Raw genomic sequence first — 25340 nt, forward strand, 5'->3', positions numbered from 1 at the left:
AAGCTGGAAACTGGGTTGTGCCAAAACAGAAGAATTGCTGCTAAGAGCAAAAAATCATTCAGACTACATAAAGGAACACATTTTCTACTGGAGCTTTGTGGGGATTTGAAATGAACCACGAGGCTCCTGTGAAACAAATAAAATAAGAACAGGTTTGACCTCTTTTCTTCTCTTGTGTTATTCCAAAATTGGCCCTGGAAGTTACCAACATGAAATTAGTTTCTGTATTTTCCCTTCAAAAGGGACCTCTAGGATTCAACTTGTCATCAATTATTGATCCACCATCCTGTGCTGCATACAAAAATTTTTATTCTAAATACACAACATGACAAAAATTGGAGAGAGCAATAACTGCTGAGCATTAAGAACAAATATTCCCACCACCTGATAACATGTTTACTCAATTAAAAGGGACATCTACCCTCCCATAGCCAAGATTTTTAATTTTGTACGCATGGGCAGCAGGAAAAAAATCATGATCGAAAGGGCTCTGCTGTGACAGGCACAACTGAGAACACCTGAGAAGACAGTGTTTGCACAATGCTGTAGGAGAGTTTTGAAAATCCATAAATCCCTGTAGACTTGTGTGGCAAACTTCCCCCTCTCTCTGTGCCACTGCAGATATCAAATATTAATTAGGCTGAAGCAATTACTGACACCAACACATGACAGAAAATCTTGGTACATCATATATCTGACAGAGATGTTTCTGCTTCTACCTGAACTGATATTTATCAGTAGACAATTCTTCAGGTACACAGACTTACTTTATTAGGATCTTCAGTTTATTTAATGCAAGGTGACCACCAAACGTGGATATCCCGCATGAGCTGGACACCTCAAGTTTGATGGAAAATCAAATGGAAGTGCAGAAATATTTTTCAATCAACCTCCTCTGATGCCTTTGAAAATCCTCTTTTGTCTATCATGTTGCTGTTCAGCCTGCACTGAAAACAGCAGATTATTCATGGTAGTTTTGAGATCAGAAAAGGTAGGCAGTCTTTCACAAAGGGTATTTTAAGCAGACCAGATACATAATTAAAAAAAAAAAAAAAAAGACCACCACAACACTGTCCTTTTGAAACAAATTATTGTGTCTATATAATAGCTGCTGCTTTAGCTTCAAAACCAAAGTAAACTATCACCTAGAAAATTAACCTCCCCTATGTTCTCAGTACTTCCTTGCTCACACAAACTTCTGGACACACAAGCCTTAGCTTTCGTTATGTAAATGTAGGTGGAGCACTTCTGTTCTCCTTATAACTACAAATAGGATAAAAATCACATTATTAAATAAGGATATTTATTCTACTAATCTTGGCTGTGGAAAGAATGTGACTCATAACTGGACATGAGAAAATGTAAGAAGAAGAAGAAAAAAGCGTCCCCCTACTTGAGCCCTTGCATCCCAGAATCACCTCACTAAACCCCCCCACTGGCATGCTCACAAAAAGGTGCAATTTTCCCATGATGTCAGTATTTCACTGAATAGTAAATATTAGTTGAATAGTATTAGTAATATTTATTCTGTGAGAAGTAAGAGAAGATGTTGTTTTCATGAAAAAGGACAAAGATCTAGCAAATCATCGGATTTGATGAGTGGCAGGTCTATACAGTTCCACTAATTCATTACTAACAACTTCTGTTCATTATGGAAGCACTTAATCACTGCAGTTCTCCAGTGAACCAAGAAAAGAGAAGATATTTTCCTCGAAGACACACACACAGAGAGATGTAAAACAGAAAAGCATATTGACTAATATAAGCTTTATGTTATTGGACTGGGTTTTTTTGTTATTTTTCTGTAGGAAGCGAAAATACAAATATGTATCCTAACAATGGGTAACTAATTCCCATAAGTACACAAAGTTACGGTGCTTTACTCTTGAAAATGTTGGGAAATAATTTTAGCCACTAACGTTTGATAATATTCAGCACTGCCCTTATACTGTGCAGCTTTACATAGAGGAGTTTATTAGTTTATCAGCAGCAAAGTTTCAAAACTACATCCATATTAAAAAAAGGATATGAAAACTATAAGCTTTTCATATAAGTAAACATAAGCTTTTCACCTCAAAATATTCCACTAAAAAATTCTACTGGTTTACAACAAACACCAAAAATTAAACAACTCACTAAAACAGGTAGCATTAGCTTATGGAACAAATGTTGTAACAGTGCTCACTTTACATAGTGCAAATACTATATATTTTCATTGTTTCTGAAAGCAACATTGAGTAGGGATGAAATAAGTAAATTTGAAATATATTTATTGCCACAGAAAGGAAACAGGTTTATGTAAACCTATTTCAAGCACTGATAAATCCATTTCAATTAAGTAATAAATATCAAAGCTATAATATTAGCAGTATTACTGATGATAGTTATGACAGTGTCTAATTTTCAAGGCATATTTATCATAATAATAGTGCTTACCTAACTCAAAAGGATGTTGTGAGTGTTCATTAATATTTATACCCATTAGTGTTTTGGAAATAACAAGCTTTATATTATTTTAGCTTTTACATGATTAATTATAGCAGTATGAGGTTGTAATTTGAGCCATAAGCTCAAAACCTGTTCCTTCCACATAACCAGGCTTGGACAAATAGTACAGTAAAAATTAGTAATGTATTAGAATAGTAATACACTACTTTCTATAAATAAGGCCTTTTCACTTCATTTATGCTCTAAATATAAAATCCAGGGTTCAGACAGCATCTTTCTGAGGTTACTTTGCTCAGAAAAGTGAAAAGAAATACTAAACTCAGCACATAAACTACTCTTAAAAAAAACCAGTTGCGCCTGCTCTAATTACAGCAATGATTAATTCTTTCCGGCTTTCAGCATTATAAAAATGCATTCCTTTAACTGAAAAATAGGTAATAGTGTCTATTGTAGCAGCTTTAAAAGTCTCTAATCCCTAATTGTTATTTAGAAGACTTAGCAGTTTGGTCCATATTAATCAGCCAGGATTTCCTGTGTGTAATTGCTCTTGACTAGCTCAAACACAGTAATGGACTGCAAATTGGAAATGAAGAACAAATAGCTTTAAGAAGAATCTCAGCCACTTTATTTCTTCTCTTGCGTTACAACGACAGCTATTCATAATAAAGGCAATTAAATATTCTCTGTTTAATGTCTCACCATGTCACTCAAGAAAATCACGTTTCTTCTCATTTACTTCCCCCTATTTCTTTTATCACCATTACACAAACTCCACTGGTTAACTCTAACTACCACAGAAATCTACATAAGCCCATGGGATTTGGCTGCCTGTAACTATTCTTACCCCACCACTCTCTCAGTTGCAGAAATGCTACTGAGTTTCAGAGGATGTCCGTCACTTGGTCGTTTAGGAAATCCCTTTTGGAGACCACAGAGAGCCACAAATGTGACTCCAGTTCAAACACTGGAGGCCTCCACGTCTGCCTGGGGTGGATGCAGGGAGCATGGAGTTTGTCCAGTGGAGCTGGTGGAGCCACATCCTGGGATAGAACATCTTTGACCTGACACCATGAGAGGTAGGCTTGACCTTCCGCACTCTTCCTACTGAGATGCTGTAGCCTAACCCCCATTGGCCAATGTGTTTGGGGGTTATGGAATTCTCCAGCCACAGCTCCACACACATGTTTTGGGGAAGGATGATTTGAAATCACAGTTTCTCTACAGGTGTATTTATTCCCCAGTGCTTTCCCCAAAACTTTACCCTGTGCTTTCAGCCTCAGTTTGGATCTTGCTCTAGCGTAAAGAAGCAAAAACCTAAACAACAGAAAAATTGCATGAGTATTTTAAAGACAAAGAAGCTTGCTGCTTTTTCCATGACCTTTCCAGAAAAAGAACAAATCTTCTGTGCTCAAGGTTAGAAAAGCTCCCTATTAGCACAAGGCTTACCCAGAATATTGCTGTCTGAAAGATTAAACTTCTGTAAATATAAGCACTGCAAAAAAAAAGCATTTAGAATGAAACCTGGCAGCTCTACTAGCCACAATGTACCCACACCAATCTCACAACTGCCTGCCAAGCCTCCTGGGAGAAATATATTTTAAGGAACATACTTTAACTCATTATCCTCTAAAATGATGAAGTGATACAACAGGAAAACATACATTAGTCGCCTCAATATCTTTGCAAAATAGTTGTCTACCAGTTCAGGGCTGTGTTATTACAACGTGAGTGTCAGTGCCATTACCCAACACTGAGCAGAGATGCTTCAGTGCAGATAAATAGAAAAACCTTAGAAGGAAGCTATTAGTGGCAGGAAATGTCTTTGCAGCATTTTTCTTAAAAATATTTCACTTCATTGGAGTGAAGTACTTTGCTTTTTCACTTCGATTTTTATTCCTAGCCAATATTATCAATAGAGGCTGAATCCATTCATATTAGAGTTCAGATAAATGATTAATTCATATTACGTATATTACAATATACACATATATACGCAGAACACCTCTATTGTGTAAAAAAATGATGGAAATATCTATGTCCACAAGTAATTAAAAGGCAGTGCATCACATTTAAATGGCAAAATAAAGGAACACTTTCTAACATATGTAAAATAAGTACATAATAGTTTCAGAAGTTTCTTTTTTGAAACTATTTGTAGAATTAAGCTTCAAATAAATGTCCTTTGCCAATACATTTCCTGAAATTTCCTTCTGACTTTGCAACAAGGACAACTGCCCAAGGCTTTGCTAATCAATTTCTTTTCTTGCAGAAAACAGCGTAATTTGAATTTTGTCCAAGAATACAGTTTGAAATGCAGAAAATGTGAAAAGCTAACTAATGTGCAATTATTTGTAGCCACAGCCTGCATACCAAATGAGAAGAAAGCTGAATAAGTAATTTAACAGTTATTGCAACTTTAATAAACAAAGAGCTACCCATCATGGCTTAAGGATGCAATATTCAAGAGCAAATCTTACTACTGCTTTATTAGCATTCTGCTTCTTAAAAAAAAAAAATAATGTATCCATCATAATCATGGATCTTAAAGCAAAAAGGAGGTTGTTTACTTCTGTTTTATTTCTAGAGAACTATTTCAGGAACTCTTGCTATCATAATATCCTATAAGAATACTTGAACAATTTGCAGTGTTCTCTTACACTGAACACAAATCTAGTCACATCCTGAAATTTTTGCTTTCTGGAAGAGGATGTGATGTGAGAAAGGGAGCACCTGGCTGTGTGCTGCTCTCTCTTCTCCAGCCAGACACCTTTTATATGGCAAACCCAGTGTTTTGCCTGTAACTCCAAACCACAGATCTGCAAGCACTGAAATGCAGAGAGCAGGATGCAGAGAAAACACATCCAGCTCACCCCTTCCTATTCCCATTCTCCCCCTCTTTCAATTGCCTACATCAAGCATTCCTCTGCAGGCTGAACACAAAGTCTGGGCTGCAAAAGACCCCATAAATTTGCTTCTGGCAAATTTTCCGAGTGTGCAGTCCTTTCAGTGGATAAAGGTTGAGGATAAAAAGTGAATTTTTTACTACTTCCTTTTTAGGAATGACATTTTTTCTCTCATTATAATTTTTGTTATTATAGACATTTTTCTCTTGTCTCGGAGGAACTGAAGAAGCCCTCTCTCCTCAGGGCTCTCCAGCTTGCACAATGCATCTTAACGGTTTCAGCACAGGGCTTCCACAGCCAAAGGCCAATCTCCACTAAAAGAACTGAATTTTATAAAGCACCTCTGGCATACAAGGCAGGGGGGCTTTTAGGCAAAGGCTTTGCTTGCTCAGTGGCCATTAACTTAACACTTCCACATCCATCTCTGAATAGAACTCTGCTAAGCTTCGGGTAAGTGAACTCACAGCAGCAACAATTTCCCAGGAAAAAGTCATTATGAGTTACCCCTAAAGTTTCTGATACAGTTCTATTTGAACTTTTTCTAACACCTGGCACAGTTCTTCTGACTTTTATAGCACTGGGAGTCAGGAATAACTCCAGAGATGACAGCAGACAAATCAGATGAGCAACAGAGCCACAACCTCTAATGCCTAAAGGACCAACAAATATCCTTTGGTTAGCAGCAGAAACTTGATTTATTTTGTGGAAGAAGAATTACAGTTGCTAGTGAATGAATTATTTTCATTTTGAGGAACTGGTACAATTCTAGATCATGAAAACAAAATGTATGGGGCTTATACTTTATCCAAGCAGTAGAGCATAGCCATAGTTCAAATATTTCAGGTTTTATACAAGCAGAATTTAAAAAGAAAATAAATATTACTCGTACCCAAGAACTGCTTCCCATGTGCCTGATTCTTTTGTGGTCATTTAAAAATGACTCATTACACTTTTCTCTTTTGATGTGTGGTAGAAAATTCACCCTAATCTAAAACTTAGTAGTAACCCAATGTTGATTTCTTATGAATGATTTATAGCTAATCCTGTGAAGAAAAGGATTGATAATGAAAGCGATAGCTCAACCCTAACTGCAGCACTGGGAACAGTGACACAATAATTAATGTATTATTTCAGTTGCAGGAGACACTGACAGTTGCTTTTTGTTCTTGGGAAGAAATTTATAGTGTGACTGAAAAAGGCACTACGAAAAAAAAAAAGTCACAAAGAAGAGGAATAGAAATTCTTGTGGCAAAGGCATGTCCTTGCAGTCCCCCTCCAAACGACTACAAAATCCTGGCAATGACAGTGTTTCCTCTATAGTGTAATTTATAATTTTCTCCTCTACTAGGTGGCAGTATGACATGCTCCCAGAATATCTAAGTGAGGAATTTTCTTTCTTTGTTTCACAGGAAGGAATTAATTTAAAATATCACCTTACTAACACAGAAGTGAAGGGGAAAAAAAAGAAAAAAAAAGCCAGCCACTGGCTGTGTATTTTGAATTACTTACTGGTTCAACATCAAAAGCAAAAAGTGCATATTCCCGATCAGGTGACACTTCATATCGAATAGCCTTTAAGGAGACCTAGAAAATAAATCAGACATTGAAAGAAATAGTTTACACTTTTCAAGTCAATAACATCTAGAACTTATTGCAACCATCTTTCTAGCAATGAAGTATAGTGCAAAGCTAAGTGTCTTGAAAAATAACACGTCTTTTTTCAAAACCCAGAAATATTTTGTGGGCATCTCTATGCTCCCATAAGAGAAAACACAACTGCATGGTGACTCAGAGCAGGCACTCATCTCAAAAAACTATAATTTTCCTTACAAACCTACTGCAGAATAGCTGGTGGGGCACCTGTGGGCAGCAGGTAGTAGAAAACACCAATACTTGACATTGTTTTAAATCACTCATTTCCCGCATTCACTAGCCAAAGTGCTGGAGATAACCAAGAGTAAATACCCGTTGGAGCAAATTACCATAAAGATACACCACTACTCGTCCCAATTAAGACAATACTGAGGAATCATCTTTCATTTTCTCTCGTCAAAGAAGTTTTTGGGATGTTGTGGTGGTAGAGCTTTTCAGGTGCACCCTGACCTAGATTCTTCAAAAAGCTGCACTGTAAGTCTTACTAACAAGGAGAGATGACAAAATATCTCAGACTTGTCTGGAATTACCATTTCCCTACTCCACCTATCATTGTTTTAGTGCAGACCTCCCTTCTCTTTCTCAGTGTTTCAATATAATACATTGCTGGCACATCAAGGTCGAAGAGACTAACACACTGCTCATCCACTGCCTTTTCAACCTCATCCCCTCACCTAATAAATTAGATGCAAGTCCTTGAGAGATACTGGAAGGGGGAATTTGGGCTTTAGGGAAATGTACAGCATCCCACTGGGATAGTCTTCCCCAAGGCTAGTGAGGCTGGAGGTGGTGTGTGTGGAGCCCAGGGGACAGGCAAAGGCAGGGGGAACTGATCATAGAATCACCAAATGGTTTGGTTTGGAAGAGACCTTTAAAGGTAACATAATCTAAGCCTCCTGCAATAAGCAGGGACATCTTCAACTCAATCAGGTGCTCAGAGCCCCATCCAACTGACCTTGAATGTTTCCAGGGATGGGACATATACCACATCTTTGGGAAACCTAATGGGTTGATGGGCTAATGTGGGTCAAGATGAGGGGTACCAAGGGTTTGTGAGAGCCAGCAGTGTAAGCATGAAGACAGATTTTCTTTACTTATATATTACTAACACAGAGAAAGGGAAATATGATAACATAGTAAAAGTTATTCTGACCCAGGGAGGGAAGAAAGAGGACAAAGGCTACAAGTCTGGACAAGGTGTAATGGTGTCCTGTGTATCAAGATTTTTTGGATTCATGTTGAAGCGATGTTCTGCAGTTCTATTTACTGAAAGGGCAGAGAAGCAAGGTTAGAACAGGCAGTAGGGAGGCCGTGGCATGAAAAAGTAGGATTAGCTTGTGATAGTGTGTTCTTCTTGCAAACAGTAAAAATTAAAATCCAGGGGAATAAGCAGAGGTCATGTGAAGCAGTCTGACTTCAACAGACCTTGACATTAAAAGAAGCTACCTCACTCCACTACCGTTAGTAGAATTGCAAAGAAAAGGGTTATGCTTGGTAAAAGAGGATTGCTTACATGGAGTAACAAAGGCTGGAGGTTAAATGGGAGCATGTGAAGTTTAAGGTTGGGTCTTGCAATAGTAATTGAGAGATGAATTTTTTGCCTCATTAAAAAAGAATTAATACTGTACTTGAGCTTTGTATGAGTCATATACTCACACTGCAAAATAAAATTAACCCAGGATGTGTTTTTATAGATTTCCTGTAGATTTACTTTTAGCTTTTGAGTTCCTAAAGCTGTTTTCTGCAGATCTTAGGTCATTAAAACAAATCTGTTAGTCATCCTCTGCTTTTTCAGTTTCACAGTGATAAGTGCAACAGAAACACCTCAAGTGAACCAAAACTTTGAGCAGATACTACATTAGCAACAACTTCACCAGGACTATGTGATTCATATATCATTGTCGGAGCAAACTTACATGTATTTTACTTCAGAAGTTTTTACAGGGAATATTGAAAACGCTGACATTTAATGTACTAACATCTCACAAGATGCTGGCTTCATTGACTAAAAAAAAAAATGCTAAAAACCCTTCCATCTGTATCAGCTGTGAAATTATTTTATTTTCATTCACTTTAATAGCTACCCACTAACTTCTTTTCCAATCATTTCTTAGGGTTTCTCTTGTATGCAACTCCACTTTCATTCATCAGCACTATTCATTAAGAACACTGAAATTACATTTCAACTATCAGGCAAGAACAATCAGGAAATCCACAAACTAAAAAATAAGTATTTCCAAGGAGGAACGTGGAGAATGCTGCCAACAAACAGTAAATTGTATCAATTGTCTTTTCTATTAAGCATGCAAAGATGAGAATTATGCATCTTTCAATTATATATGATATGCAAGACTAGCTTCAAATTTCTGTATGATACTTCCATGTAGTATGAAAGAAAGTGAGCTTACAGAATAATATCAAAAGCTGGAGCTCAATTTCACATTATCAGTCATTGTGTAGCCCATATTATTACTGGTATATTGTTTCTCATTGACAGTACAAGAAGTTGAAATCCAAGCTATTTTATGCTTTACTGATCCAACTGCAAGAGAAGTGTGAAATTCTGCTACTCATTACAGACAATACTTACAATTTTTTTGTTTTCTATTAATATTGTTGAATTGTTAGTTTCAACATTCCTCAGAATCACTGTGCCATTCCGATCTCTATAAATGAATTCCGTATCTGCAAGGAGGAAAAGAAAAGAAAAGAACATCAAGGAAACCTGAAAATGTCTGGTTATGTAGAACATAATTATGGGCTTGAACCAAAAGGACGGCTGGGAACTTCCCTCTAAAGAACACAGGTTATTTTTGTTTTAACATAGTCATTGCTGGGATGTTGAAGGGGCCTTCAAAATAGCCATTAAACAACAGGGTTAGTGTTTATCGTGTGTTTATTCTGCCACACTTTCTGAGAGCTGAATGCAAGAGGGTGCCCCGTTTTGAACATACATACACAGCTTGCTATATTATTAGAATAGGAAAACACAAAATCAAACAACCTTCCTTATGCTTAAAGGTTTCCAAGACCCTCAGTTGCTGCTGGAATTTAATAAGCCAGATGCAAAGAAAATATCTGAAAGTTAAAGGCAAATCACCCTCTAACTCAGCTTTGGAAACTTAATATTGTACAGATCTTCCAGCTCTGCTATTTGTCCTGCAAACTAACATTAGAAAGAGAGGCACACAAAGAAATTGCCATTTTCACATGGAACATGACAAACCAGTTTGTTCTTAATGCACTTTGGGATTACCCCAGCATTCAGAATACCTGGACAAGGACAAGGATTCCCAGTGGTAGCTGCTGCACAGACAGGAGACAGTGTCCAGCTCTCAAAGCTACTTGAGAAAAAGGCTAGGGTAGAGATATTAAAGAAACTCCAAGTAACGATTGGATGGCAGGTCAAAGGTTCAGGATGAAAAAACACTACAACAATGAAAGATTGTGATCTTGTCAGATATCATAAACTGAAGTTCAAGTCTGATCAGTGCTTACATACACTGCCTCACAGATAAAACATAAAATATCAGCCCCAAACACACTGTCCTTTAAAGATTCAGCAGCTCTTCAAGACACAGTAGTTAGTGTCTGGCTTTGGGTTTCTTTTCCAACCTGGCTAAACTATGATTGAGAATGAACAAATCCTACCAAACTTCTGTGCCCAGTTTCAGCTCAAGGAACAGTTCCTCACTGCCTACCCTCACTGTGGCTGCCCCAGGGTAGCTACCATGGTGCATCCCAAAAGTGTGAACCATTTAACTCATGAATGGTTAAAAATTATACATGGATTGTCCTGGGATTTGCCAAAGGTGAGTTTAAACCCTGCAGTATTTGTACAAGCACAGATCCAACTCGTTGTAACTACAAGTAGGTGCACTCTGCCCAGCTAGGGATAACCTGTTGAAGACAACCCTGAGTATAGAGACTCGGTTCTTTCAAAATCCTGATGTACAGATGTAACATACTTCTCCCTTATCCATGTTTCAGATTTTTATTTCTAAACCGTCGCTGACAATCTTCATCACAGTCATCAACCATCTCTATAAAATGCTCTGATATTGAAGACAAAAATCTTCTACACTCTACTTATTATTAATAAAACCAGTCATCTATATATCATAGTTTTACACGTAAACATAGGAACAAAAATATTCTTTGACATTGGGAAGTTTGAGGCCAAACTGCTTCTGCAATATGGACAATCCTCTCCAGACAAGATTTTACAGACTTAAGATTCTCTGCGTCCAAATCACAGCAGCAGCCCTTCGAACTCATAGGCAAAGTTCTCACAATATCTTTCTTTTAATTATGGAATAAATTTTATCAACACCTTTGGTCCTGAATAAAAACTGCAGGATCTGAATTAGATTAAGACTTGCATTTGAGACCAGAGAGTAAAGAAAGTTTCCGTTTCTATTTGACAGTATTAAATTTTGTCATTAGGTCTGGAATGTTGTCCATGGGCATGGCATTTTCATAAGCATGCCTGATTATATTCAGGACTTTCAAATATTGCTTCACATGATTTATGCCTGAACAAACTGGCATTCTTCAATCTGGAAAAGAACTGTTTGAACAGAACTAGGACAGAATTCAAAATGTCATAAGCAGCACGGAGAAGATAAATAATGAATGCTCATTGCCTGTCTTTTCCAAAATAAATATTAGGAAGCACGACTCCAGCAAGCTGCAGATTCAACACAAATAAAAGAGATTATTTCTTCACATAGAAGGTAAACAAGCTGCAGAAGTTACAGATCCAGAATAGAGCGGGTGCCAGGATGCACATGGTTCCAAACTAGTATTAGAAAAAGGAAGAAAAAGCCATCAAAGATTATGGATCTTGAGGAGAGACGCTTTTCAGAAAGCCCTTGAACCTGACATTGTGAGGGACTATAAGCATATGCTGAATTAGCACCTGGAGAAATTCACCCACTTTAAAAAATCTTCCCTAAGCATTTGCTCATCTCTCGAGCCAGACGCTAGAGGAGATGATCTCTGGGGTCTGACCCAACAGTGACTAATTTACAGCTTCAATTTTCAGCTTCTGTGTCCAGATACTGAAGAAATACTTTTTTTTGCCAACAATACAGAAAAACATACATTAAAAAGTGTTAATGCTCCCTACACACCTTGCCCATTTATATACTTAGGCCATTAAAGCTGAAGTATCATTTGTTGTATGAGAAAAGTACACAGTCCAAATTCTTATTTTCAAGTATTACAGAAATAACATGAATAATGAAGCCGAGAGACTGAATATTACCTAATTATCAGACATTTTGAAAAAGATTACTGCTTCAATAATCATCATATGTCAGCAACAGAGAATGTCTTCTAATTATATACTAAGTTCCAGAAAAAAAAGATGACGTTTTAAATGTGGTCAGCAAAGCATTTGGATAATTTGAAGCCTCTGAGGATATTTCCTAATTACATAGATATCTAGCAATGAAACTAAGCTCAAAGTTCAGTACACAGGTAAAGTAGCTTATTAATCTAATGATTCTGTGGAGCTGTTAATATTTGGTAGCTTTTTCTTGAACAAAGCACAAGCTGATGGAAGATACATTACTGCCCACAATTACAATGCTATTTTAACTTTAATTGCTCCCTATGTTCTAAAAAAGCTACAACGCTTTAAAAAACAGTGAAACTTCAAGATGATGACATAAAAGTTGCTCCATAGTTGGAAGTAGAAGATGACTTTCCCATTATTTGCTAAAGTGTAACAAGTTTAAAATCAGGTGCTAATCTGCTGCATTTACTTTTGGTAAGAATAAGGAAGAATAAATGAAGCACCACTGATTTGTTGGGGCTGTAAATCTTGCTTTTATATTCAAGCCATCAACAGTATCTGAATTAATGAAGAGAAAATTGGTCTGCTTAAGAGAAGAATAAATTGATCTGCATTATATTCCAAGGAAAACACTGTGAGGTTTAGCTGGTCTGTAAGTCGTTTTATCTTAGTCCTCAAAAGAATCAATGAATAATATTCCTGGACTCCTGTTTTGAAATGTGTGATTTGTTCCAGTGCAAAAGCTTTTATTTAAATCGGACATACCTCAATCAAAGACAAAAAGCAATGCAGCAACTTCTGTCTGTAATGAATTCTGTCCAGCAAGCCGATGAGAATTTGTAGCCTGATTTATAGCTGCCACCACAGCTGATAAAGGTCACCACTGCATCTCATTTTTCATACCTGCCTTTCTTTGGGACTGATGCTCAGTGTAAATTATGCTGAAAATTGTTACTTTCAAGCATAAAGCCATTTATTTCATTATATAACAGATTTCTTCAACGGCAGAGTTCACTTCACCAACTCCTCCCCCTCTTTCAACTTCCAGGAAATTGTCTGTTTCATAGAATATATTATGTGTCTGAGTGCAGACACAGATATGTAGCCACACTTAAAAAAGTGACTGATTACAAAAAGCAGTCATTACTAGAAATAATGGAGCAGCCTTGGTGTTGTACAGAGTCAGCACAGAGGAATGGAGGAGCCTTGGCAGAAATATTTAAAAACCTGCTAAGCAGAACGGGTGAAATCAGGCAATCCAAGACCAATGATATATTTGCAGTGTCAGAGTTTCCCAGCTTCTCTGTATACATCTTTCTTAAATTCAGACAGGAAATATGCACACAGAGAAAACAAATCTAGCGACAGGGAGCTTGCATCTCTTACTGTCACTGAGCCCTCGCCAGGAACAGCACACGTGGGATTGCTTAGCCTGGCAGCTGCTTCCTGGCCTCTTGTCTAGGGCGAAACAAGATCTGGGATTTCTCTTAAGAGGATAATGTATTAGGCACTATGGTCCCAATGCAGGTTTTGCATTTTCAGGTGTGCTACCTTCCCAAGGTTTTACTGTCAGAAAAGGCATAGAGTCTCTGCAAACGTGCCCATGGATACTGCCATGAAGCTGAACCTGAAACTGGCAGTTGAAACTCAGGAGGCAGATCCTGAGGGCATCACTGGTATCATTTGGGGACCTCGAACCATCAGCTCTACATGCAGAGGCAGCCGAAGCACCATCAAGACACCACGGATCATTTGCCATGATATTAAAAAAAAAGAGAGTAGAAAAAATACACAGACAACTGATAAATTGACAGATATTAAAGGAAATAGGCAGAAAATACCATCTATCATCTCTAATGCAGTGCTGCCTCATTATGGACCACTAAGAGGGGCCAGGCTCAAGTCCAGCACGCATCAGCTATTGCTGTGGTTAGAGACTCAACATCGGGCTAGAAGAGCAGTTGTCAGAGCCAACACTGCTTCATTTTACATTGCTATATGTCTGTGTACCAGACTAAACAGCTCATCACAGCAGAAAAGAAGGCCTGGGACAATTCCGCTTCTAGAAGGAGTAAGTTTCAGTGCTGGCACTGCAAAAAAGCTCATGAAGTTGCATCCAGCTACAGCAACACAGATTTGCATTAGGATCAGTGCTCACGAATCTATGGTTGTACAACTTCTCTGATGAGACTCAGTAAGCACACCCTATCAGACACAAGAGACTGGTTTGTAAGAAAAACTCACATGTTTCTGAGGGGAATTTTCATTATTTGTCAGAAATCACAGAAAGCAGAACTATGTGATAAAATATGGGAGTGAATAAAAGTTTAAATCCAGCTATAAAAAATATTTTAAAAGAAATTGTGATTTTCTGTTGCTTTAGGAACTGACAAATAAAACCCAGTAAAATAACATTACAGAATTCACATGCAGCAAATCAGCAGAAACAGTTACTGGAAGGCAGAAAGTAGTATCAGGACGGTTAGGACAGCTCCAGTCATTTGGAGTCAGACTTAGAGAAAAAGGCAACTTCTCAAGTCCTGTATTTTCAGATCAACAGATGTGAAAGGTAATTGAATGAGTCTCAGTCTGATGAAAGTCAGCATCAAGGGAATTATCTTACTCAATTCCTAAGATTAAGGGAGATTGGCAAATAAAGGAAATTTAAGTTCTGAAGTTGTTCTGAACCATTTCAGATAAATGAAACTCCAGATACCAACATGACTGGCAAGACTGACAAGCAAACTATGCTACATTAGAAGAGAAGAGGGCAACGTGCCCCATGAAAGTGACCCCGCATTGCTCCCAGGGACAGAAGTCACATTGCAACAGACAATGTGCACTGCTCAGACAGAGCTCTGTGCTGGCAAAGCAAATGTCACAGGACCATCAGGAGAGGACTAGACACTCATCCATGCTGCTGCAGGAAGGTCCTTGCCAGACCCAGGGCAGGTAGTTTGCATCTGCCGGGCTTCACAGTAGGGGTAGAAACCCTCAAAGAGTCCTCTGAACTTTGCAAGAAGTGAAAACACAGCATCTTATTCAACCCCACAAGGCCAATTACTGCAGTCTGATGTTATCACTCTCTCCCTTCCAGAAAAGCAAAGCTGTTGTGGGTTTTTTAATGACCCAAAGCAGTCAGGACTTTAGAATTTTATCTTACATCTGAAGGATCAGCCTTCCTCCAGCCCTGCAGCTCTGCCTGCCTTGGTTCAGGGCATCACTCAGCACTCAGCCGGGCTGAGCTGCCCTTTGCTGTTGCGACAGCAGAGCCTTAACAAGCTGAGGGTTTCTTGGAGTCCTCCCAGGCAGATATTGATCAGACACAACTGGTTAGCACTTACCTTCTAACAAGATAATAGGCAGGAAGGTTGCAACAGTAGGACAGATGTATTTGCAGACACAGTTAGTATTTTCAGACTGGCAATGTCATGTAGTACAGTCGCAGTCATTTGGAAAAATACATGAGGATGAGGCAGTGGAATTAAAATTTTAAAAAAAGAAACATCTTTTTCTTGTTTAGTATCCCAACAAGATTTTTGAAGGGCCAGGTGAGCCCCAGTACAGTGGATGCAGACCAAAGGTGGGGAAAGGATGTGGATGCACCCCTTGGAGGGGCTTGGGAATCTCACAGCCCTCACCCCCAGCACACACATACTGGGGCCAAAGATAAGGGTATGGGTAGAGAAAGCAAACCTAGATTATCCACAACAGACCTGCAGCACACAGGAGAAAAAATACTGGGTTGTAGTGATTACCCAGGTTTGCACGATTGGGGGAGGCTGCCAGTTTGCACTGAAATACAGTATGTCGCTTTGGGAACAGTATGACAACCAAACTGGGTACCCAGACAGGTGGTGGGCTCAGCAGCAGGGAATTTTCTCCCCTGTGACTATCGGCATTCCCATCCATAAGCCAGTCCACGTGCAGCAGAGCCCCAACAGAGAGAGCAGCCCGTCAGAGCCAGGCAAAGCACCAGGCATATACATTAAGTACAGTCATTCATACAGCTCATATGAGCATCTTACATGGAAAGTAAACTGTCGGGGACTCGGGATTTCCTGTAAATAAGTGCTTTCTGAGTGACACAGAAGAGGGAACAGGACAAGCTGAGGTTAACAGTATGCTGTGTGTGGGACTAAGACCTTACAAAACCCCTTAATCCTGCCAGATGCAGCACAAGCACAGGCCTTCCCTCTTCAGACTGGTTTAGAGAGAGAGAAATCAAGATTTGGGGAAATAACGGAAACAGTGAGGAAAAAGAACAGGACAAATTCATGGAGGAAATAATAACTGTCAGGAAAAAAAAGCAAACATTGAGAAGCACCAAAGAAGAGGTAAAAATAATGAGCATGATATACACAGGGAGAAGGATGAGCACAGGCAGGCTAAGAGAAATACTTACTTTCCTTTCATTAAAGGGGAAATTGTATCTTATTTAGTAGGGATTACTGACCCACTTAGAAAAATATCTGCCTTACTGGAGTTACAATACCTTTGCATGACAAGGAAAGTGATCCCCCTAGGACTTGCATTCCCTGGGCAGGTGTGGTTTACTCCTTCAAAAAGCACAGGGAATAGATATTCAACAAATGGTAGGACCATGCAAGCTCCCTAACTTCTGTGAAACTTGACCACATAATAACAATGCAAAATAAAAGCACAATCAGTCGCGAAGGAAGATCATTGAAATGATACATTTGATACTATGATATGTTGTTTTTTCAAGACATGCTTCGGTGCATCTATTTGATATTTATAGCATATACCTATAAAGAACTGACTGCGAAATTCCCTCCCCAAAGCAGAAACCAAGACTGTTTTGATATGAAGCTGCTTCCCAGAGAGAAAAAGCAGGGAATGCTTCCCATCACCTATCCCTTGTTGCTGCAGTAAGCTGGCTCTGGGAAGAAGAAGGAGTGGTGAACTACAATGAAAACCCATTTCCATAACCACAGCTTTATCCCACCCTCAGTGAGAGCTGATCCTTAGGGTTGGTCCCTACAGAATTTGGCACTTGTAACTCATCACAGCCCCCTGCTTTTTGTATTCAATCTACCTGCCCTCCACTGGCAACTCCTTTTTCTTCGGTCTTACTACTCTGCAGTGCAGAAATAAGAGTCTGTTATACTTTGTAGTGCTGATGCAGAGAGCACCAAGGGATGGAGAACAGCTTGCCTTTAACAACATGGCTACAGCCTTTAATTCCAGGAGACAACTGAGATTCCATTTTTATCTTCCTGGCATTATGTGTTATTATCCTTTTTCTGTTTCCAGCATTTTTTTTTTTCACATGAGAGGCTGAAAGAAAACTTCTTTAAATAGGTGATTTACTGCAATTTAGCTAAATGCTGCATAACACATCGCGTTGGTACATTGAGTAAGTACAATATGATAGAATGTGTTTTATTGTGCAAGAAGTGGTTTTAATCGCTAATCACCTCAATGCAGTTGTACTTGGTGCACCAATATAGCGCTTTCACAGTAGTACAACTACAATAAACCATAATTATAGCACAGGAAAATTCCCATATCAACATGCATCTCTAGCAGGCTTGTAAATTAACTTGTCAAAAGCTTGAAGAAGGCTGAGTCTTCTGAAAACTTAAAACAGTAAAAATCAGTAATGCCAGTCTGTTTCTCTTTTTTGTCAAATCCCAAACCTTTCAAGATCCAAACTCAAAAAAAAGCTTAGTTAATCTCATTGAGAGAAGACCTCTGCACCAAGCTTGAAATCTAGGCAGAGCACACCTTTGAAATTTCAGTCCCAAATTTGAAACCAGGTACAATTCTGCTGCTGCCTCTCATTTCTGAGACTGAACTCTGCTTCAAAGAGCCCCAATCTGGGAACTCTGTAGGCTCAGATCATGGCTTAGTGGCATAGGCATGAAAAGCTGAACTCCACGTGAGAAACAGAGAATTCGTTTCAACTTCAAATAACTCCTCTCCTCAGCTTCCACCTTCTTTGATAATATACAGAGAGCGAAAAAAAAAAAGAGATAGACTACAATTAGGAAAAAAATGAATGAGAAATCCTCTGGAGTAATCCTTTCTGACATCCAGGGTCAAACCATCTTTATTACAAAACTGCTGCAAAATCCAAACAACAACAGCAAAATTGTACATTTTGTTACTTGCTGCCCTCTGTTTATCTCTCTGTAATGATTGACAGCAGTGTGGGGACTTTGGAGCATGCTGAGCTGACTTTGATGTATTCCAGAGCTGAGAAATCTTCCTCAAAAATTATCTGCCATTTTCTCTGCTGGTTCAGTTGTGTTTATGCCATGTGCTCTTCAAACCCTAGATTTTGTAGCAGCAAAAGCGCGGGTGACCCCTAGGTTACCTCAGTCTGGACAGCTGGAGACACCAGATTACACTCATCCCTCTGATACCCTGCAGAAACTTCCCACGTTCAGCATAAACCAAAAGCAATTTAACCCCAAACAACTAATTTCCCAGGAAATGGTCTCTGATGCCTTTATCCAAACTCCTATGTATTTTTCAATGTTCTCATCATGTGTCTGAACACCAAAACAAAGTCAGACAACAGATAGCATGTATCAGCTTATCCAGCTCCTCAATGTGGCCAGCATGGGTGACGCTGTACCAAGCACGCAAAGGCGTGTTTATGTGGACTATAAAACCTCCTGGGCTTTTGCCATAGTAGCTGCTACCTCATATAAGAGCCCAAACTACCGTTTCATAGAATCATATAATTTTTTCTTTGGAAGAGACCTCTGAGATCACTGAGTCAAACCAGACCTGTCCACTTGTTCCCACCTTGCCTGCTCTGTGCAGGTACACTTGCTTCAAGCACCCCATGGTTGGTCCCCAGGCCAGTGCAGCATCACTCAGCAACTTCTCTCTTCTCTGCCAAACACACCTGCCTCATTTAGTCCAGCTTCACACAGAGGAGTGCACAACCCGAAGTGTTAACACAAATGTAATAATACATTTGACATTGAGAAAACAAGAAATACATGAATAAATTTTCATTAAAATGTGACCCCATAGCTTGCTTTCTTAATTCTTCTCTGCATCCTTCTCTTTGCCCCAACCAAATTACGCTTGTTAATGGCCGTGATGGAGAGAAAGAACATATAAAGTGGTTGTTTTTCCTTTTCACTACTAGTATCATGGGCAGAATACAGAAATTTTGGTACAGACTGAATGAGATCTTTGTGTATTTACAAGCAATTTTTCTGTGTATACAGCATCAGATAATTTTATTATCTGTATGTGCAATATTTCATGATCCCTACTTGCTCATTTCAGATTTATCTGGTGAAGTCTGTGCTGAAGCCTCGCTTTTGAACTCTGGCTTTTGAAAATCAAGGCAAATAAGATGTGAAATCCAACATCCTACACATTTTTGTTACTCGTGTAATTACTGGTTTTCGACTGGTCACAAGAGGGCACCATATTACAGAGTCGATGGAAATTTTTTCAAAACTTGGAAAGAACCATTAATAAATAATGCGATGTTGGGCAGAGGACTTGGCAAGGAACTGCATCTGGAGGGGAGCACAGAGTCCCAACATGCAACTGCAAAGGAACTTGTACTGAATGGAGCCGTGTGCAGTTACACAACTCCATAATTTTTAAATTAATTGATGAGGGAATGAAAAAATTAGTGTCAGCTAAGTACATAGGTTTCTCTTAGCATCTCAAGTCAGTTTGCCTGCAATGATTGGTTCAGCTCCCGTAGGCAGCCCCATAGCAAACCCCAGAGATGCTTCCTGGTTATTTCACTTGTTCTTGTGATTATTACTCTCTCCACAAAGGAACCAACATCATGCACAATTTACTGCCTTGTGTGTTGTTCGTTTTTGATCAGCAGTGGTTTGCTGCTAAGAGGGCAAACACACTGTGGCAAGTGCTGAAGCTAAAGAGCTGATACAAACACCTGGTTTAAGTGCAATGGATGAAAAATGGTTACACCAAAAGAATGGCTGGTCTTTTCTTGAATCATGGTCAACCTTTTGACTAAAAATACCATCTCAATGGACTCTCAAAGGGCTAACAACTCTCAGCAGTTGGCATTAAAACCAAAGAATGTTCTTATTCAATGAAAAGAATTTGATATATCTTTCTTTATTTTCTATACACTTACTTAATTTCTTTGTTGCTTGGGTTAATTCTTCTTTCAGTCACACATTTCCATGCTTCTGTCATGGTCTTTGTCTACTCTAGACCATGTCTATTCCCACTACAATCTATATTTTTTGGATGGAGCAACACAAACTCACTGTAGTGATCAAGGTGATAATATCCCTCAAACTGGATAAAAATATGCTATTTTCAGTATTGTTCTCTCCTGAATATAGTCCAACATTGTTTCCCCTGAAAAAGTTGATTGCAACAGAAAAGCGATTATGTTTTCTCAGTTTCCTGTCCTTAGAGAAGGAAAGTAAATATGAAATATCGAATTCTCATAAACCCTTTCATGTTTTTCATATTCATGCTATTCTGGCTTGATAATTTAACCATATTAGGCATTCTGTTTCCATTAGGAAAAAAAATTCAGGAATATTACAGTTATTGGTATATAATTCTACTTATAAAAATATCTTCCTTTGTGAAGCATTAGAAATAGAAAAGAAATAAAGAATAAATGTTAAATGTTAATTTGTTTTAAGGCCATATCTTATGCATGGTATTAGCTAAATGCTTCAGGGCAGAAGGTAATAGTAAACTCTCATAAATGCTGCCCCTAAAATTAAAACCTGGAAGGAAGATATGGAACGCATAGAACAAATAGATGTACACATATAAGCTTGGTGATATTTTAAAAAAAAAAAAGTTTAAGACATTTTTATGTCACAGTTCACAGCCTACAAGCTCAGGATTCTCAACTCCAAATTATGAAACTACTGTATCTCAGCATATATTTATTTAATCTTTATTAAAAGGTACAAGTGGAAGAATACATACTGCTCTAATTAATCCTTCGGGAACACTCCATGTTCAACAAGTGTCCAAGAGGAGTGGTGAAAGCTTAGGGAAAACTACAGAGTTAGGAAAACGTGCTTTGAACCACAATAAAATCTTCAACAAGGAATCAAAATTGGTCAGGGTAGCGGGAAAACTGGAAGGAAAATAAGGAGGTAAAAGATATCTCCAAATCATTAATAAGTGTCCTGCACAATGCACAATTCTGCACAATTCTTCCAAGAAATGCCTTGTAAATTGAGTCAGTCCATCAACTGAAGCAATAATAAACAGTGGTGAAAACAGCTTCACATGGCCCAGATTAGTGCATTAACACCATTACAGTGCAGACGGGCCAGTTCAGCCCTCGCTGGCTCCACTCTATGCTGATGTTGCCAGCTGAGTGAGCAACCATCTCAAGCTGCAGGAGCAGGTTTTGGGCATGGGCTCTTTTCCACTGGAAAACAGGAAAATTGACTGCTGAGCAGAGAATAAGTCTTTATGAGTAGGATAATATATTAGAGTATTGAAAAAAAATTGTACAGGCAGAATTGGTAGATTTTATATGTTTGCCAAAGTCTTGTTAGCTCTTCTCAGTCCAACTGAAGGTACCATGGTAAGCAGATATTTCTGCAGAATCCACACGGCAAGACCAACACTTCCAAGCAGCGCCTGGACTGACTTGCTCTGCATAAATGACCACACCAAATGCCACTGCAATAGGCCCAAAGTGTCTTTGAACTGGTATATTTACCACCCCTGCAATGCACAGTTGTCAGCCTCGCCTGTCCCATATCTCTCAGGACCTTGAACTCCACCAGTGCATGACCACTGCAGCTGATGCTGCCTCCAATCCTAATGTCACTGATGAGTTCACTTGTATTAGTGACCATCTGGTCCAGTATTGCATCACCTCAGGTGTGGGTCTCTAGTAGCTGGATTAAGATATTATCTCCACTGCACTCCAGGAGTCTCCTGGATTCCCTACAGCTGCCGTGGTACTTTTCCAGCATATATCAGGGTGGTTGAAATCCCCAAGTAGGATGAAAGCTTGTGAGTGTGAAGCCTTCTGTAGTTGGAGGAAGAAGACTTCATCGGTTGGCTCTCCTTGATCAGGTGGCCTGTAGTATACACCAACCACAAGGTTCCGATTGGTCCCTCGGTCTTTTATTCTGATCCATATGCTTTCAACTTGTTAACGGCTACTCTTTAATGACAGCTCTTCACATTCTATCCCTTTCCTGACATAGAGGGCAACACCCCCACCCCTCCTTCTCGGTCTGTCCCTTCTGAACAGCCCATAGCCATTGAAAGCCACACTCCAGATATGGGACTTGTCCCACCAAGTTTCCATGATGGCAACTAGACCATAGCTTTCATCCTGTTGGTCTCAGCCCACCAATCCAGCCTGTTCAGATCCTTTTGCAAAGCCAAAGATTAGAAACAGAACACACTCAAGAAATGGAAACTATGATCAAAAGTACTGATCTAAGGGCCATCCAGCAAAGTGAATAGGAGCAAACTCCCAAGTAAGCAACAGTAAGCAGTTCCTCATGCAAGAGGTCTTAGGTCGGTGAAACTAGTTGATGAAGGGCATGGTGGATGCAAGAGCCTCTGGAGGACACTTGGCAAACAACTTGGAAGAGAAATACATTTGGAGTTACTAAATGGAGAAACTGCAAGAGGATCTGGTAATCCCCTAACCTTAAAAGTATGTGAAGCTTGTTGCAATCTTACTCATCCTTGTGCACAAATATATTGCTTCCCATGGAAACAGATTTTGGGCTGGGCAGACCTTTGATCACTTCCATTCTTAATTGGATTTTTACTGGTGTGAGATTTGTATATCTACATTTTAAAGCATAATTATATTCCCTTGATCAGTGGTAATTATCCAATTCTAAATTTCTTTTAATGAATTATAGAAATCTGCACTATGTCTTGTAAGAAAAAACCCCACTGCTTCTTATATGTTCCAACAGCTTAATACAGTCAGGAAATCCAAACTCACCAGAGATTTTCTTTCTTAGATAAGTAAATCTTTGCCTGCCAGATCTTCAATTACAAATACCTGATATAAAGTTTAATCACCAGAAATACAGATTTCCCAACTCCAAATTATGAAACTACTGTATCTCAGCATATGTTTATTTAATGTTTATTAAAAGGTATAAGTGAAGAATACATACTGCTCTAATTAATCCTCAGGGAGCACTCCATGTTCAACAAGTGTCCAAGAGCAGTGGAGGAAGCTCAGGGAAAACTACTGAGTTAGGAAAATGTGCTTTGAGCCACATTAAAATCTTCATCAATGAATCAGAGTTGGTCAAGGTAGTAGGAAAACTGGAAGACTATCTTTGTTTAGAAGAAGGAAAAAAAAAAAGGAAAAGGTAAGAAAGTTGTCTCCTACAGATTAGAGGGCACGTAAAAATGGACTGTGTTGAAAAACATACTTTTCTGGAAATCACTTTTGAAGGTGCTCACAGTCTGCTGTAATCAGGATCAGTTGCTTAACAAGAAGCCCAAGCACCCTGAAGAGTACTCCTTTCTACATCATCCCTTTACATCCCTCTCTTGAATGTGCTTCTTGCCAGACTCATCCTGCAACTACACATCACATGTCTTCCCTCTGTTTTTTCCTAGATGCTCACCTCCTGGATACTTCTTTCCCAAAACTTTTCCACTCTTTTACCAGACTGTCAGAAAAACCTTCAGGGAGTTCATGCAAACTTGCAGTCTTGATCTTACTTTCCTAAAGTTCAAAACTTAACTCCCCACCCATCCGCCCAGATTTTCTCAGCAGTGCTGGATCTAAATGAAATACATTTCCTACTCTTTCCCAAAGGAACACTCTGTACGGTGAGATACTGCCAGCTTCCTGGGCAAGGGAGGAGGCCATCACCCTCTGCTGTGTCTGGCTTGCCCCATCACCCAGGAGTATGGCTTTCCTTGTTTCTTTCCCTCCTCTTTCCTCTGTTATACTCCTCTGAAGAGGCAAAAGGAAAAACAACTTTATCTTAGTACATATTCAACCAGTCAGGCTGCAATTATGGCCATTCTTTTAAAGGCTTATGGAGCACAGTTCTGGTCACAGTAAATCCCCCTTCCTCAGTGGGACAGCTGGGAACTCATGGTTACCTGCTTTGCAAGTGTCAACTGGGGAAGCAAAGCTATCAGTGTCACACTGTACCTCTAGTTCTTCACCTGGATTTTTAGCTAACATCTACTGAGAGAACACCTAAGCCTTCTCCTAGCTAAACCCCCATAACAATACTTTGTTTCCTTCAGCTCTGAGAGCAGTGGGTTTTGATTTCAAACCATTTTGAACCAGATGGAAAAAAACCCAAAGCAAACAAGCCAAACAGATTCTTTTTTAACTCTCTTCAAACTGTTAAGCACGTAGGCAGAACTGCCATGTGCATTTCTTTTCTTCCAGAAGCAGAAACACCACTGACGTGAGCCACATCTTCAGAAGTCCCCCGTGGATGCAGCGTGCTGTTTCCTTCCCGTTTCCATTCCTGATGGTTCTTTTTTTTAATCAAAAGGCTCCCCCATGCAAACAGGGTGCAGTCACAGTACATTTGCCTGTCTGTCGGGGTAAAAGGACCCAGCACTGCATTTAGCATCTGCGCATCAGCCACCAGCCATAGAAAGCAGGGAAACACTGCTGTGCACCTCGGTACAGCATAAAGTGACATCAAGGAGTAGCAAAAAGGAGAGCGTCTAACTAATTCCCTTGGATTTTTACATCAAATTGGCAAACAAATTTAACACACAAAGGAGCCCAAGTGGTCCTAATTTTCACACCTGTTACAGCTTCAAATTATTCCCCAAAGCCACTCCTTGCTGGCAGACATGGCCTCAGCAGGAGGCACCCCCTCAGTTCTGAGTTACTTTGAGAGAGAAGCACTAATCTGAGCAGAGCTGTGCTTGAAAGGGGAATAGGGAATCTGTTTTTGCTAACGGCTATAGAATGTGTAGGAAATCAGCCTGCTGGTTCAACCCGTGAGAGTGTGACCATCACATTGCCTGTGGCCAGAAGCCTATTTTGCCTGTTCCTTTTTGAAAAAACAGCGGGAACAGAATTAGGCATGAGTAGATGT

The 25340-nt window shown here is 39.2% G+C and overlaps 1 protein-coding gene across 5 annotated transcripts in view; it reads right to left on the minus strand.

Moving 5' to 3' along the window:
• Positions 1-25340, minus strand: part of DPP6 (dipeptidyl peptidase like 6) — a 559332-nt gene that overhangs the window by 138157 nt on the left and 395835 nt on the right. For all 5 annotated transcript variants that reach the window (XM_054059588.1, XM_054059591.1, XM_009558353.2 and 2 more), the window contains exons 4-5: positions 9595-9689; positions 6861-6935 (exon numbers count right to left, since the gene is read on the minus strand). In XM_054059588.1, coding sequence (XP_053915563.1) covers positions 6861-6935; positions 9595-9689 — 170 coding nt within the window. The remainder of the gene's footprint in view (positions 1-6860; positions 6936-9594; positions 9690-25340) is intronic.

This window comes from Cuculus canorus, chromosome 2 (assembly GCF_017976375.1).
Source record: "Cuculus canorus isolate bCucCan1 chromosome 2, bCucCan1.pri, whole genome shotgun sequence".
Taxonomy (NCBI): domain Eukaryota; kingdom Metazoa; phylum Chordata; class Aves; order Cuculiformes; family Cuculidae; genus Cuculus; species Cuculus canorus.